The following is a 14,000-nucleotide window of genomic DNA, read 5'->3' on the forward strand; positions in this document are numbered from 1 at the left end:
ACACCTTTTGAAAGTATTTGCTGTTATTTTAGTGAGGTTTTGGGAAAGGAAGGAAGTAGATGGATAGATAGTAGATGGTAGAAGGAAGTAAATGTGCAAATGAGTGTGGTTCTTTTCCATTAAAAATTTTAAAAATTATGAACAAAGCTGTTGCTCAAAAATTTTTTCAAACTAAAGAAATGTGTAATACAGGAAATACTAGTCTCCTGGTAATAACAATCCCTCCCTGAGACAGACCACTGGTAACAGTTTAGTATTTTGGAGATCTTTTCAGGCTTTTAATTTGTATAATATAGTAACTGATATATGTACACATACATGTATGCATATAGATAGATATGTTTTTATGTATACATACAAATATGTTGGTGTGTGCATACATTTTATACATATATATTTGGTGTATATTATATTAATTCCAACATATGAGTCCTGGAAATACAAAAAAAAAAATTAGCTTTAAAAAAGAGTTTAGGGGCTTCCCTGGTGGCGCAGTGGTTAAGAATCCGCCTGCCAGTGCAGGGGACACGGGTTCGAGCCCTAGTCCGGGAAGATCCCACGTGCCGTGGAGCAACTAAGCCCATGCGCCATAACTACTGAGCCTGCGCTCTAGAGCCCACAAGGCACAACTACTGAGCCCGTGTGCCACAAGTACTGAAGCCCATGTGCCTAGAGCCCGAGCTCCGAAACAAGAGAAGTCACTGCAATGAGAAGCCCACACACTGCAATGAAGAGTGCCCCCGCTTGCTGCAACTAGAGAAACCCCGTGCGTAGCAACAAACAACCAAAGCAGCCAAAAGTATATAAATAAAATAAATTAAAAAAAAAAAGAGTTTAGGGGATTTCACTGGTGATCCAGTGGTTAAGACTTCACGCTTCCCCTGTAGGGGGCGGGGGTTCAATCCCTGGTCAGGGAACTAAAACCCCACGTGCTGCAGCATGGCCCAAAAAAATAGTAATAAAAAATAATAAATAAAAAAATAAATTTTAAAAAGGTTAAAAAACATATCATACCTACCACAAGGTAGCTTTATTTTTTCATCCAGCAATTTTTCTGGAGCAGCTTCCATTTCAGTTTCTTTTGCTCTACTCTATTCATTAAAAAATTACTGAGTAGCATTGATTGAATTTAAGCTGTCCCCTTTTGATGGGTACTTATGGTGATTTTCTCTTTTTATTTATTACTATGAACAACAGTGAGGTGAATTTCTTTTATTTTTATTTTTTTCCATTCTTTTTCAAATTCTTTTCCCATTTAGGTTATTACAGAATATTGAGCAGAGTTCCCTGTGCTATACAGTAGGTCCTTGCTGGTTATCTATTTAATTAATTAATTTAAATTCTTATCTTTATTTATTTATTTTATTTTATTTATTTTTGGCTGTGTTGGGTCTTCGTTGCTGTGCGCGGGCTTTCTCTAGTTGCGGTGAGCGGGGGCTACTCTTTGTTTCAGTGCGCGGGCTTCTCATTGAGGTGGCTTCTCTTGTGGAGCACGGGCTCTAGGTGTGTGGGCTTCAGTAGTTGTGGCACATGGGCTAAGTTGCTCCGCGACATGTGGGATCTTCCTGGACCAGGGCTTGAACCCATGCCCCTCCGTTGGCAGGCGGATTCTTAACCACTGCGCCACCAGGGAAGCCCTGGTTATCTATTTTAAATATAGCAGTCAATCCCAAATTCCCAGTCTGTTCTTCTCCCCCAGCCTTCCCCCCTGGTAACCATAAGTTCATTCTCTAAGTCTCTGAGTCTGTTTCTGTTTGTAGATAAGTTCATTTGTGTCTTTTTTTTTTTTTTTTTTTAGATTCTGCATATAAGTGATATCATATGCTATTTGTCTTTCTTTGTCTGACTTACTTCACTTAGTATGGTAATCTCCAGGTCCATCCATGTTGCTACAAATGGCATTTTTTCATTCTTTTTTATGGCTGAGTTATATTCCATTGTATATTTATGTACCACATCTTCTTAATCCATTCATCTGTCGATGGACATTTAGGTTGCTTCCATGTCTTGGCTATTGTTTTTTTTGTTTTTTAAAATATTTATTTATTTATTTAGGCTGCGAAGGGTCTTAGTTGCGGCGTGCTGGATCTTTGTTGTGGCATGCAGGCTTCTTAGTTGGGGCATGCAGGCTTTTAGTTGCAGCATGTGGAATCTAATTCCTCAACCAGGGATCAAACCTAGGCCCCCGCATTGGGAGCATGGAGCCCTACCCACTGGACCACCAGGAAGTCCCATGTCTTGGCTGTTGTAAATAATGCTGCAATAAACATTGGGAGGTGAATTTCTCTATGTATAGTTTTACCAGCCAGTTTTTTAAAACCCGTGAGTGGGTGAGGATGAAGGACATGTTAGTAACCTACAGAACCATGAAAAGAAATTTGGAGTGACTGACAGGCCAGAGTTCCTGAGTTACCAGTCTTCTTGACCATGCCTGTTAGCATCAGCACAATCTCACTGCCCTGCTGCTTTCTTTCTTAATAGCTTTTTCCCTTCTTATTTTCTCTTCTCTTTTGCTCTTGTTATAACTCCCCTAGTCTGATTTCAGTTAAACTAATATATTCTGTTAAGTCCTAGGAATACCATTAGGCATTTGCTTATTTTATAACTTTTAATCTCCTGGGTATGTAAATGAGAAGTCTAGCTGCTATCTTTTACTAATCAAATATATTTTTTAGTCTGGTGAATGAAAAAAATTGAGAATGTTAATTCTCAACTCACTTATGGTATTTGAAAAGTCAGATTTTTTTACTTTCACCTCTTTAATTGGTAAGATCTAGAGTATAAAATTTTTTAGCCTCATTTCTAGTTTAAGTAGTTCTAACGTTTTGATCTGAAAAAGTTAAATATGTCTATTTTTAATCTATTTTGGTGTTATCAAATAATGAAGCACACTTTTCTATGAGAAAGCAATGGCCATATGAAACGGTGATTTGGGAGTAGATACCAGCTCCAACATTGTCAGTTATGTCTCTCTGATTTTTTTTTCATTGCCCTAGGTTTTACTATGAGCAAAGAATTCTGCAGAAGGTCTTTGAAGAATGGAAAGAAGAGTGGTGGGTTTCCCATCGAGAGTGGAAACTCCGTGTTCGAGCTGACTGTCACTATAGGTAGGATTTCATGTTACGTTACTTTTAATTTTACTGATACACGTTATCAAATAATTACTTGTTGGCATGTTTCTGGTCAAAAGGATAGAAGTTTTTTTTCTGGTTTTATTGAGATATAATTGACATATATTAATTACTGTATGAGTTTTAGGTGTACAGAATAAAGGTTTGACTTACATATTATGAAATGATTACCACAATAAGTTTAGTTAATGTTTATCATCTCATATAGATACAATAAAAAGAAAAGGAAAAAAAAAGAAAAAAATTTTCTCCTTGTAATGAGAAATTTAGGATTTACTTACTGTCTTAACAACTTTCATATATATCATACAGCAGTGGTAACTAGTCATCATGTTGTACATTACATCCCTAGAACTTCTTTGTCTCATAACTGGAAGTTTGTACCTTTTGACTGCCGCCCCCAACCCACCTGGCCTCTGGTAACCACAAATCTGATCTTTTTCTGAGTTTTTTTTTTTTTTTTAAGATTCCACATATAAGTGAGATCATATAGTATTTGTCTTTCTCTGTCTGACATATTTCACTTAGCCTAATGCCCTCAAGGTCCATCCATGTTGTCGCAAATGGCAGGGTTTCCTCTTTTTTTTAATGTATATGTTTTTACGGGGTTTCCTCATTTTTTAATGGCTGAGTAAATTCCATTGTATATAGATACCACAACTTTACCCATTCATCCACCTTTGGACACTTAGGTTGTTTCCCTGTCGTGGCTATTGTAGATAATGCTGCTGTGAACATGGTGGTGCAGATATCTTTTCAAGTTAGTGTTTTTGTTTCCTTTGGATATATTCCCAGAAGTGGGATTGCTGGATTGTCTGGTAGTTCTATTTTTAATTTTTTAAAGATCCTGCATACTGTTTTCCTTGGTGGCTATACCAAGTTACAATCCTACCAACAGTCCACAAGGTTCCCTTTTCTCTATATCCTCACCAGTGTGTGTTATCTCTTGTCTTTTTTTTTTCTTTTTTATGTCTTATTTTTTGGAGACCTAATTTCCTACTTTTCCTTTTTTTAATTGAGGTAAAATTGGTTTATAACATTATATAAATTTAGGTGCACATTATAATTCTATCTTGTCTTTTTGATGATGGCCATTTTAACAGGTGTGTGGTGATTTTGATCTCATTGTGATTTTGATTTATATTTTCCTAATGACTAGTAGTGTTGAGCATTTTTTCATGTACTTGTTGACCATTTGTATATCTCCTTTGGAAAAATGTCTGTTTAGGTCCTTTGTCCACCTTTAAATTGGATTATTCTTTTTTTTGCTATTGAGTTATATGAGTTCTTCATATATTTTGGATATTAATCCCTTATCAGCTATATGGGTTGCAAATATTTTTTTCCCATTTTGTAGGTTGTCTTTTTCACTTTGTTGGCTGTGTCTTTTGCTGTGCATAAGCCTTTTGGTTTGCTGTAGTCCCACTTGTTTATTTTTTATTTTGTTGCTTGTGCTTTAGGTGTCATATCCAAAAAATCATTGCTAAGACTTATGTGAAGGAGCTTTTTTCCTATATTTTCTTCTAGGAATTTCATGGTTTCAGGTCTTGCATTTAAGTCTTTAATCCATTTCTGGTTAATGAGTGGTGTTAGATATGAATCTAGTTTCATTCTTTTACATGTGAATATCCAGTTTTCCCAGCACCATTTATTAAAGAGACTGTCTTTTTTCCATTGAATATTCTTGGCTCCCTTGTCAAATATTAGATGACGGTATATACTTGGTTTAATTTTGGGGCTCTCAACTCTATTCCATTAGTCTGTTTGTTTTTATGCCAGTACCATAATATACTATAGCTTGAAAACAGGAAGTGTGATGCCTCCTGCTTTGTTCTTTCTCTGGATTGCTTTGACTATTTGGGGTCTTTTGTGGTTCCACATAAATTTTAGGATTGTTTTTTCTACTTTTGTAAACATGCCATTGGAATCTTGATAGGGATTGCATTGAATCTATAGATGGCTTTTGGTAGTACTAACATTTTAACAATATTTTTCCAATTCATGAACATGGAATACATTTCCATTTATTTGTCTTCTTTGATTTCTTTCATCAATGTCTTGTAGTTTTCAGAGTAGAGACCTTTCACCTCCTTGGTTAAATTTATTCCTAAGCTTTTTGTTATTTTTGATGCTATTGTAAATGAGATTGATTTATTTCTTTTTCAGATAATTTGTTGTTATTGTATAGAATTGCTACTTAGTTTCTTACGTTAATTTTATATCCTATGATTTTACTGAGTTCATTGATTAGATCTAACAATTTTTTGGTTGAGTCTCTAAGAGTTTCTGTATGTAAAATCATGGCATCTGCAAATAGAGACAGTTTTACTTCTTCCTTTCCAATTCCAATGCCTTTTCTTTCTTTTTTTTTTGTTTCCCAATTGCTCTGGCTAGGACTCCCAGTACTATGTTAAGTAGGAGTGGTGAGAGTGAGCACCCTTGTCCTGTTCCTGATCTTAGAGGAAAAGCTTTCAGCCTTTCTCCATTGAGTATGATGTTACCTGTGGGCTCATCATATGTGGCCTTTATTATATTGAGATACTGATGATCATATGATTCTTTTCTTTCATTCTATTATGTGAGGTATCACACTGATTGAGTTTGTGGAGGTTGGACCATCCTTGCAACGAGAAGAGTTTTGGATTATTTTCTGTATTTCTTCAAATTCTTTTTAGAGTAAGCAAGATCAAAGTCCTAAATTAAGCCCAAGCACACAATACTGTGTGCATGTGAGCACATATACACAGAGATACCCCTCTAATTCAAGTAATCATTATGTAATGATCATGCTAATGATTTGAATAGGTTTTTCTCACTGACTCTCACTTCTATATAATTTCTAATTCTGTGTTTTAAAATAATAAAGTTGTTTTAATTTGTATTGATTGGGAGAAAATATATGCCCAATATAGAACATTAAGAAAATGGAAATAGAAAAAACTTTAAAATTTTATTTATTTATTTTTTTAGCAATAGAGAGAAGAAACTCTTAATCTTTGACATTTGTATTCCCAAGGATAAGTGGAAGAAAACGTAAAAATTGGGAATTACATCACATACATATTTTTATACCTTTTTTAAAGTAAAAACTTAGTATGTCTTATACATTGTGTCTTTTTCAAATGGTATTCACTCATTATAATCATGTCTTTAAGCTCTTCGGGGCAGGGTTTCTGATTTATGGATATTTCAGATATCCATAAATATAGACATTGTTGAATCGTTCTATGAAGCTGGCAGAGTATGAAATCACGTTTTAGGAAATGGGATAGTGAAGATATGGAGGGACTGACAGTCTTTTTTTTTTGGGGGGGGTTGCTTTTTCTTCTTTGCTGTGCGTGGCTTTCTCTAGTTGCAGCGAGGAGGGGCTACTCTTCCTTGCGGTGCGCAGGCTTCTCATTGCGGTGGCTTCTCTTGTTGCGGAGCGTGGGCTTCAGTAGTTGTGGCTCGCGGGCTCTAGAGAACAGGCTCAGTAGTTGTGGCGCACGGGCTTAGTTGCTCTGCGGCATGTGGGATCTTCCCGGACCAGGGCTCGAACCCGTGTCCCCTGCATTGGCAGGTGGATTCTTAACCACTGTGCCACCAGGGAAGCCCTGGGACTGACAGTCTTAATGTGCATAATGTATGTATTGAGACAGAAAAGACAAAGGAGAACATTGACTGTGTTTTAGTGCAAAGGAGAGGTTATGTTTTACATGGTGTGGATGATTAAGATATGACTGTCATTCCAAATGCCACAGCTTTGTGGGTGCTGAAGGTGAAGTTATTCTAGGATAATTCACACCTTTCTTCCTTGGTAATAATATAAGGTGTGGAGAATGACACTCCAATTTTAGCTTAGGATATAGATTGGCTTTTTTGTGTCAGAAGTGTTCCTGTTAATTTCTCCTAAGTACAGAACGGACTGGGTATGTCGGATTAGGAGTTGTTTTGTTTTAAAGAAACACCATTTGCTTTTTTGGCTCCTCAGATATTACTTGTACAACCTGATGTTCCAGACCTGGAAGACCTACATGCATCAGCAGCAGGAGATGAGGAACAGGTACCTGAGAGCCGAGGATCATGGTGAGAAAAGGAAGTACACGTCTAAAGAAAATGCCTCCGTTTATTTGTCTTTTTTTTCCTTTATTAAGATTTTATTTTTTAAGGGCAGTTTTAGGTTCACAGCAAAGTTGAGGGGAAGGTAGCAATTGCCCATACACCCCCTCCCCAACACATACATAGCCTCTCCCATTATCAGCATCCCCCATCAGTGTGGTACATTTGTTACAGCTGGTGAACTTACACTGACACATCATAATCACTCAAAGTCCATAGTTTACATTAGGGTGTATTTTCTTTGGTGAGGTGTCTATTAAGTTCTTTTGCCCATTTTTAATTGGATCGTTTGTTTTCTTGTTGAGTTTTAAGAGTTCTTTGTATATTTTGGATAATAATCCTTTGTCAGATGTGTCTTTTGCAAATATTTTCTTCCACTCTGTGGCTTGTCTTCTCATTCTCTTGACATTGTCTTTTGCAGAGCAGAAGTTTTTAATTTTAATGAAGTCCAGCTTATCAATTTTTTCTTTCATGGATGGTGCCCGTTGGTGTTGTATCTAAAAAGTCATCACTATACCCAGGGTCATCTAGGTTTTCTCTTACGTTATCATCTAGAAGTTTTATAGTTTTGTGTTTTACATTTAGGTCTGTGATCCATTTTGAGTTAATTTTTATGAAGGGTGTAAGGTCTGTGTCTAGATCCTTTTTTGCATGTGGATGTCCAGTTGTTCCTATACCATTTGTTAAAAAGACTATCTTTGCTCCATTGTATTGCCTTTGCTCCTTTGTCAAAGATAAGTTGACTATATTTATGTGGGTCTGTTGCCAGGCTCTCTGCTGTGTTCCACTGATCTATTTGTCACTTCTTTTGTCAATATCACACTGTTTTGGTTACTGTAGCTTTATAGTAATTCTTCAACTCAGGTAGTGTCAGTCCTCCAGCCTTCTTCTTTAATATTGTGTTGGGTATTCCAGGTCTTTTGCCTCCATATAAACGTTATAATCAGTTTGTGATATCCACAGGATAACTTGCTGGGATTTTGGTTGGGATTGCATTGACTCTATGAATCAGGTTGAGAAGAACTGACATCTTGACATATTGAGTCTTCCTATCCTGAACATGGACTCTCTCCCCGTTTATTTAGTTCTTCTTTTATGTCTTTCATCACAGTTTTGTAGTTTCCTCACACAGATTTTATATATGTTTTGTTAGATTTATACCTAAATATTTCATTTTTTGAGTGCTACTGTAAATGGTGGTGTATTTTTAATTTCAAATTCCACTTGTTCATTGCTGGTATATAGGAAATCAGTTGACTTTTGTATATTAACCTTGCATCCTGCAGCCTTGCTATGAATTGCTTATTAGTTCCAGGAGTTTTTTGTCAGTTCTTTTTGGTTTCTTTACATAGACAGTCATGTCATTTGCAAACAAAGACAGTTTTATTTCTTCCTTCCCAATATGTATACCTTTTATTGCTTTTGTCTTGTTGCATTAGCTAGAACTTCTAATATGATGTTGAAAGGGAGTGAGAGGGGTCATCCTTGCCTTATACTTGATTAGTGGAAAAGCTTTTGAGTTTCTCACCATTAAGTATGATATAGGCTTTCTGTAGATATTCTTTATCAAGTTGAGGAAGATCCCCACTTTTCCTAGTTTACTGAGAGCCCAGATTTACTTTTGCCATCACAAAAGCTCAGAAGCTTTTGTGAAGGATGAGTACATTGTCTCTGAGAGAGAATAACTCCAAGTCAAAGGGAAGACTTGTTCGATTCCCTTTCCTGTTTTCCAGGATGTGTGATCTCTGAGCAGGAACTCCTGTGTGATCATATCCCTATGGTTTTCTCTATATGGCATGGTTTTGGCACCTACCAGTCACTTAAGCATGATTTGTGTGAACTGGCTGTTCCTGCCCTGCTGGTGCAGTGTTCTGGCTGTGTTTCTCTCGCAGCACTTGGGACTGTTGTCTGTCTTGCTGCCATGTGTCACGTTGCAGTGCTTACTTCTGATCTTCTTTGTCCAGGTTGCCCCTTAGTGATCTTGTGGCCAGTTTAGCTCTGGTCAGTGTCTGATTCCTCGAGTTGAACCCAGAAACCCATGTGGGGAGCCTAAGGGAAAAAAGGCACTAACTTTCAAAATGATAATGCAGCCTGCTGTTTCTCATAGCCATTTCACATGAATGCCCTGCAGGCACCTCAAACTCAGCAAGTCCCCAGTACAGCTTGTCCACTGCTCCCCGTTTAGACCTGCTCTTCCTACTTTTCCTAGCTAAGCAAGAAACCTTACTTACGAATGGCTTCGTCGTAACAGCATTTAGTTATCTTCTGTTAAAACATGCCTCCCTGAGGTGTCCCTTGCACTCATCTTTTCTTTGCCAATGCCTGAGATTAAGCCTCATCTGTTTCCCCAGAGTATTATAAGTACCTCTTCTTTTATCTCCTTGCATTTATTTTCTTCTTTTCATAGATAATCTCGTTTACTCTTTGCAAACATACCTTGAAGGGAAGCACCATTTTGCAGATGAGGAACTCGTGTGAGGTTACTTAGCTCAGTGACAAGGTCAGTACTCAGGCCCAGCTTATCTTACTCAGGAGCCTAAACTCTAAGCTACAGCACCATACTAGTCCTTATTGCCCGAGATGTGCTGATTCCTGAGGTCTGAGGTGGGCCCAAAGAAGCTACATGTTAAATTCTTTTTCATATTTTGACTCGACTTGTCAACAGCTATGAAATATAAAGTATAGCTCTAGTCATCCTGACCACATTTTGGAGAATGTCCTGAAAATGTTTTACATAATTCTATTTTCTCCTTTGTGTTCTAAAAAGAAAAGAAACTTATTTCATCAGTGATGACTTTCATAATGAAAATGGAATTTACCACAAAGGGAGACCTATGGACTTTTGTGCCTCCCATATTTAGTAAATTCTCTTTCCTCCAGGATCATTACTGGTCCTTCTTATTCTGTTTCTCAAACAGATACAAACAGATACAGATAGTATCCTTTCCTTTTGTCTTGCTTATTCTACTTTACAATTATTGTTTCAAACAGCAAATTTTATAACATGACTTCTTCTTTAACTTTATATTATGGAAATTTAAAAATATCTACAAAATGGAAAGATAGAATAATGAACTTCCGTGTACCCATCATCCAGCTTCCAATAATTACTGACTCACACTAGTCTTGTTATATCCATATCCACATTCACTTCTCTGCTTCCTGTGTTATTTCATGTGTAAATATTGCAGAATATAACTCTAAAAAAAAAAAAAGACTTTTAAAATAAAAGATTTCTGAACAGTGCAGTACATTGATTTTCCTTTAAAAGTTTTGTAAATGTTATCACTTATATAACCATTCTTCACATCCTGCATCCTTATTAATTTTGTAGAGCTTCACAAGTTTTCCAGCAGAGGGCACTAGAAGACTGGAGGAATTTAGATATTCAAAGGAGGGATGAGTCAGAGCTTTTGAACTTTTGTCTTAACCCAGAGTGATCCATCTCCCCCAGCCCCTTTTTGAAAATCTCTTTGGTGCATCTAGATGCAAAACAAAAGATGCGACAGGCCTGGAAGTCCTGGTTGATCTACGTGGTTTTTCGTAGGACCAAACTTCGGATGCAGACCACCGCCCTGGAGTTTAGACAGCGGAGTATTTTGTGGTGAGTGTGCTCCATTGCCCTACAGATAGCAGTGTTCATTTTACCTCAGCTTTGCTTTATGCTACTGGAAAACCAGCATAAAAACCCACCTTAAAACAAAGTTTTGGGGATTTCCCTGGTAGTCCAGTGGTTAAGAATCTGCCTTCCAATGCAGGGGACGTGGGTTTGATCCCTGGTTGGGGAACTAAGATCCCGCATTCCGCGGGGCAACTAAGACCACACGCTCTGGAGCCCGCGCGCCACAACTAGACAGAAGCCCGCGCGCCGCAATTAAGACCCAATCAGCCAAATAAATAAATATTTTAAAAAACCCCAAAAAACAAAAAACAATGTTTTGAACATAATTGATACCTAATAAATATTTATTGATAACTTGCTCAACATTAAGATCAGGTTTTCACCAAATCATAAGTAACACTAATTGAGTACTTACTAGTAAACCCTGTGTTAAGTTTCTGTGTGTGTTAATTTTTTAATGTAAAGTGTTTCATTTAATCCTTACCATAAACTATAAAATAAGTACTGTTATTGCACAGATTAAGATATATGAGCTCAAGCAAGTTACTCAACCTTTCTGAGACTTACTATATAAGTTGTAATTAGCAGAACTAGGGCTCACCCACCCATCTCTCTGATGCCAAAGCTCATGCTCTTAACTGCTGCCTTGCACTGCATCTCAGCAGCATTGTCCACACATTGGAGGGTGAGTTAGTCCACTCTGAAAGCCGGGTGTGTGTAGCAGTGAGCTGCTTTGTAATGGGACTGATTCCACTGTGCATTGTTCCCAGTGGTCCTCTGGTGTCCCAAATGGCAGTGTCTTCAAAGCTCAGTTCCAGAGCGTGTCTGTAGTGTCTAAGGCTGGATCTGGCCTTAGGAACCATCCGTTTCCAACCCTTAACTGGCAGCTCTAGAACTGTTTCTTGGCTGTTTAGGGAGAGGGACTTGAGCTCAGGGTCTGAGGCCCAGCCCTCACTGCCCTTCTCTTTTCTGGCTGGCCTTGCTCTGACTGGTCGCATCTTCGATTTGCTCTCTGACAGGGTGTGGTGGAGCACGTGGAGACGGCAACTGGGACAGGTCCGCCTGGGCCGTGCCCTCCATGCCTCGGCTGTGAAGCACAGGGCCTGGAGCCTCCAGCTGCAGGTGAGTCCAGCAGACTCGGGCTTTGGTGTCCTCTGTCCACGTCGTCAGGCACCATACCCACAATGGGAGCTTGGGCAGGTGGGGTCGGACTCCCAAGCAGAAAGCTGACCGTCATGCTGCTGCCTCTCTGCTGGGCCGTCCCTGCAGCTCAAGGGATGGAAGGGGGGAGTGGGAGGCAACTTGGAAGGCTGGACTCTTCAACAGACAGAGGCCGCTGGAAGGAATATGCTACATGTGATTGCTAGTGATCTTTAGAGAGCTCCTGTTAATTGTGGAGCCGGAACGGGATTTATGAATTAATTATAAATATGTTTAAAGAAACAGCAGTATATTCTTTATTTCCTCGTTACTCTTTTCCTACAGCAAATTAGAAAACGAGGGCAGAAAAGAAACTAAGACTGAAAAGAAAACCTGGCTTTTTCATATAATTTTGCTTATTTCTTAGAGTTCCTTTTGGGAAAGCCACTAGCTTTTGGTCAGTTATAAAGGCTTAACATCTGTACCAAACGTATGCTGTGGTGAAGCTTTTTTATGGCCTTTGATAAGCTTTCTGAATTTCTGTCACTTTTTAGTGTCTCCTGGGTACTTATAGGGCTGCCAAGTCAGTCATAGAGAATAGAACAGGGAGGAGGAGGAAAAGAAGTGCGTGTTACTATATTGTAGGAGTAATAACTTCTTTTTTCCATTTATTTATTAATTTATTTTTGGCTGCGTTGGGTCTTCGTTTTTGCGCACGGGCTTTCTCTAGTTGCGGCGAGCAGGAGCTACTCTTCGTTGCGGTGAGAGGGCTTCTCATTGCGGTGGCTTCTCTTGTTGCAGAGCACAGGCTCTAGGCATGCAGGCTTCAGTAGTTGTGGCACGTGGGCTCAGTAGTTGTGGCTCGTGGGCTCTAGAGCTCAGGCTCGGTAGCTGTGGCACATGGGCTTAGTTGCTCCGTGACATGTGGGATCTTCCCGGACCAGGGCTCGAACCTGTGTCCCCTGCATTGGCAGGCGGATTCTTAACCACTGCACCACCAGGGAAGTCCCTGTAGGAGTAATAGCTTTTTAATCTGACAACATTTTGTATCATCCATGCAAGAATATGCAGTATATGGAGATCATATGCAAACAGCATAGATTGGGGTCAGCAAACTTGCCCACGGATCAGATTTGGCCAGCTGATTGTTGTTGTAAATAAAGTTTTATTGGGACGCAGTTACACCTGTTCATTTATGTATTGTCTAAGCTGCTTTCAGGCTACAACGGTGAAGTTGAGTAGTTGCAACAGAGACCATGTGGCCTGCAAAGCCTAAAAAAATTATTATCTGACCCTTTAAGAAAAGAATTTGCCGACCTCTGAACTCATAAGGTCTTCTGAAGCAGTAGCAAGGAAATAGACATAGTTCTTGCCAGTGATAATAAAGGTAACAAGAACAGCAGGAGCAGTAATAGTATTTATTGTGGTCTTACTGTCCTAGGTGCTGGACTAGGTGCTTTACATGTGTTATCTCAATTTTCAAAATTATTATTATTTTTTTTAAAATAAATTTATTTATATTTATTTTTGGCTGTGTTGGGGCTTCTTTTCTGTGCGAGGGCTTTCTCCAGTTGCGGCGAGCGGGGGCCACTCTTCATCGCGGTGCGCGGGCCTCTCACCGTCGCGGCCTCTCCTGTTGCGGAGCACAGGCTCCAGACGCGCAGGCTCAGTAGTTGTGGCTCACGGGCTTAGTCGCTCTGCGGCATGTGGGATCTTCCCAGACCAGGGCTCGAACCTGTGTCCCCTGCGTTGGCAGGCAGATTCTTAGCCACTGCGCCACCAGGGAAGCCCCAAAATTATTTTTTAAATCCCGTATTATTATAGGTTAAATAACTCGAATGAGGGTCATGCACTTAGCAAAGGTCAGAGCCAGTATTTGAACCGAGGCAGCCTGAAAAGTGCAGAGCCGTTCTTTTAACTATCATGCTGCCTTGTCCTCAGTAGACTTGTGCTCTCAGGAGGGAGAGGGAACTATGAATGTGAAAATGCCAGAAGCATAGGAACATAAT

General features: G+C 39.1%; 1 protein-coding gene across 13 annotated transcripts in view; it reads left to right on the top strand.

The window, feature by feature from the left end:
* SFI1 (SFI1 centrin binding protein) overlaps positions 1-14,000 on the top strand; it is an 83,143-nt gene that overhangs the window by 27,421 nt on the left and 41,722 nt on the right. For 12 of the 13 annotated variants that reach the window (XR_009697355.1, XM_061169614.1, XM_061169613.1 and 9 more), the window contains exons 5-8: positions 2,997-3,107; positions 7,102-7,196; positions 10,716-10,833; positions 11,871-11,973. Coding sequence is in view for 12 of the 13 variants with exons in the window: in XM_061169614.1 (XP_061025597.1) it covers positions 2,997-3,107; positions 7,102-7,196; positions 10,716-10,833; positions 11,871-11,973 (427 nt within the window). In the remaining variant the exon portion in view is untranslated. Of the gene's footprint in view, positions 1-2,996; positions 3,108-7,101; positions 7,197-9,707; positions 9,730-10,715; positions 10,834-11,870; positions 11,974-14,000 lie in introns of those variants that run through there. The other variant, XM_061169623.1, reaches the window with a different exon arrangement.

The sequence above is a fragment of the Eubalaena glacialis genome, chromosome 15, assembly GCF_028564815.1.
Source record: "Eubalaena glacialis isolate mEubGla1 chromosome 15, mEubGla1.1.hap2.+ XY, whole genome shotgun sequence".
NCBI lineage: Eukaryota > Metazoa > Chordata > Mammalia > Artiodactyla > Balaenidae > Eubalaena > Eubalaena glacialis.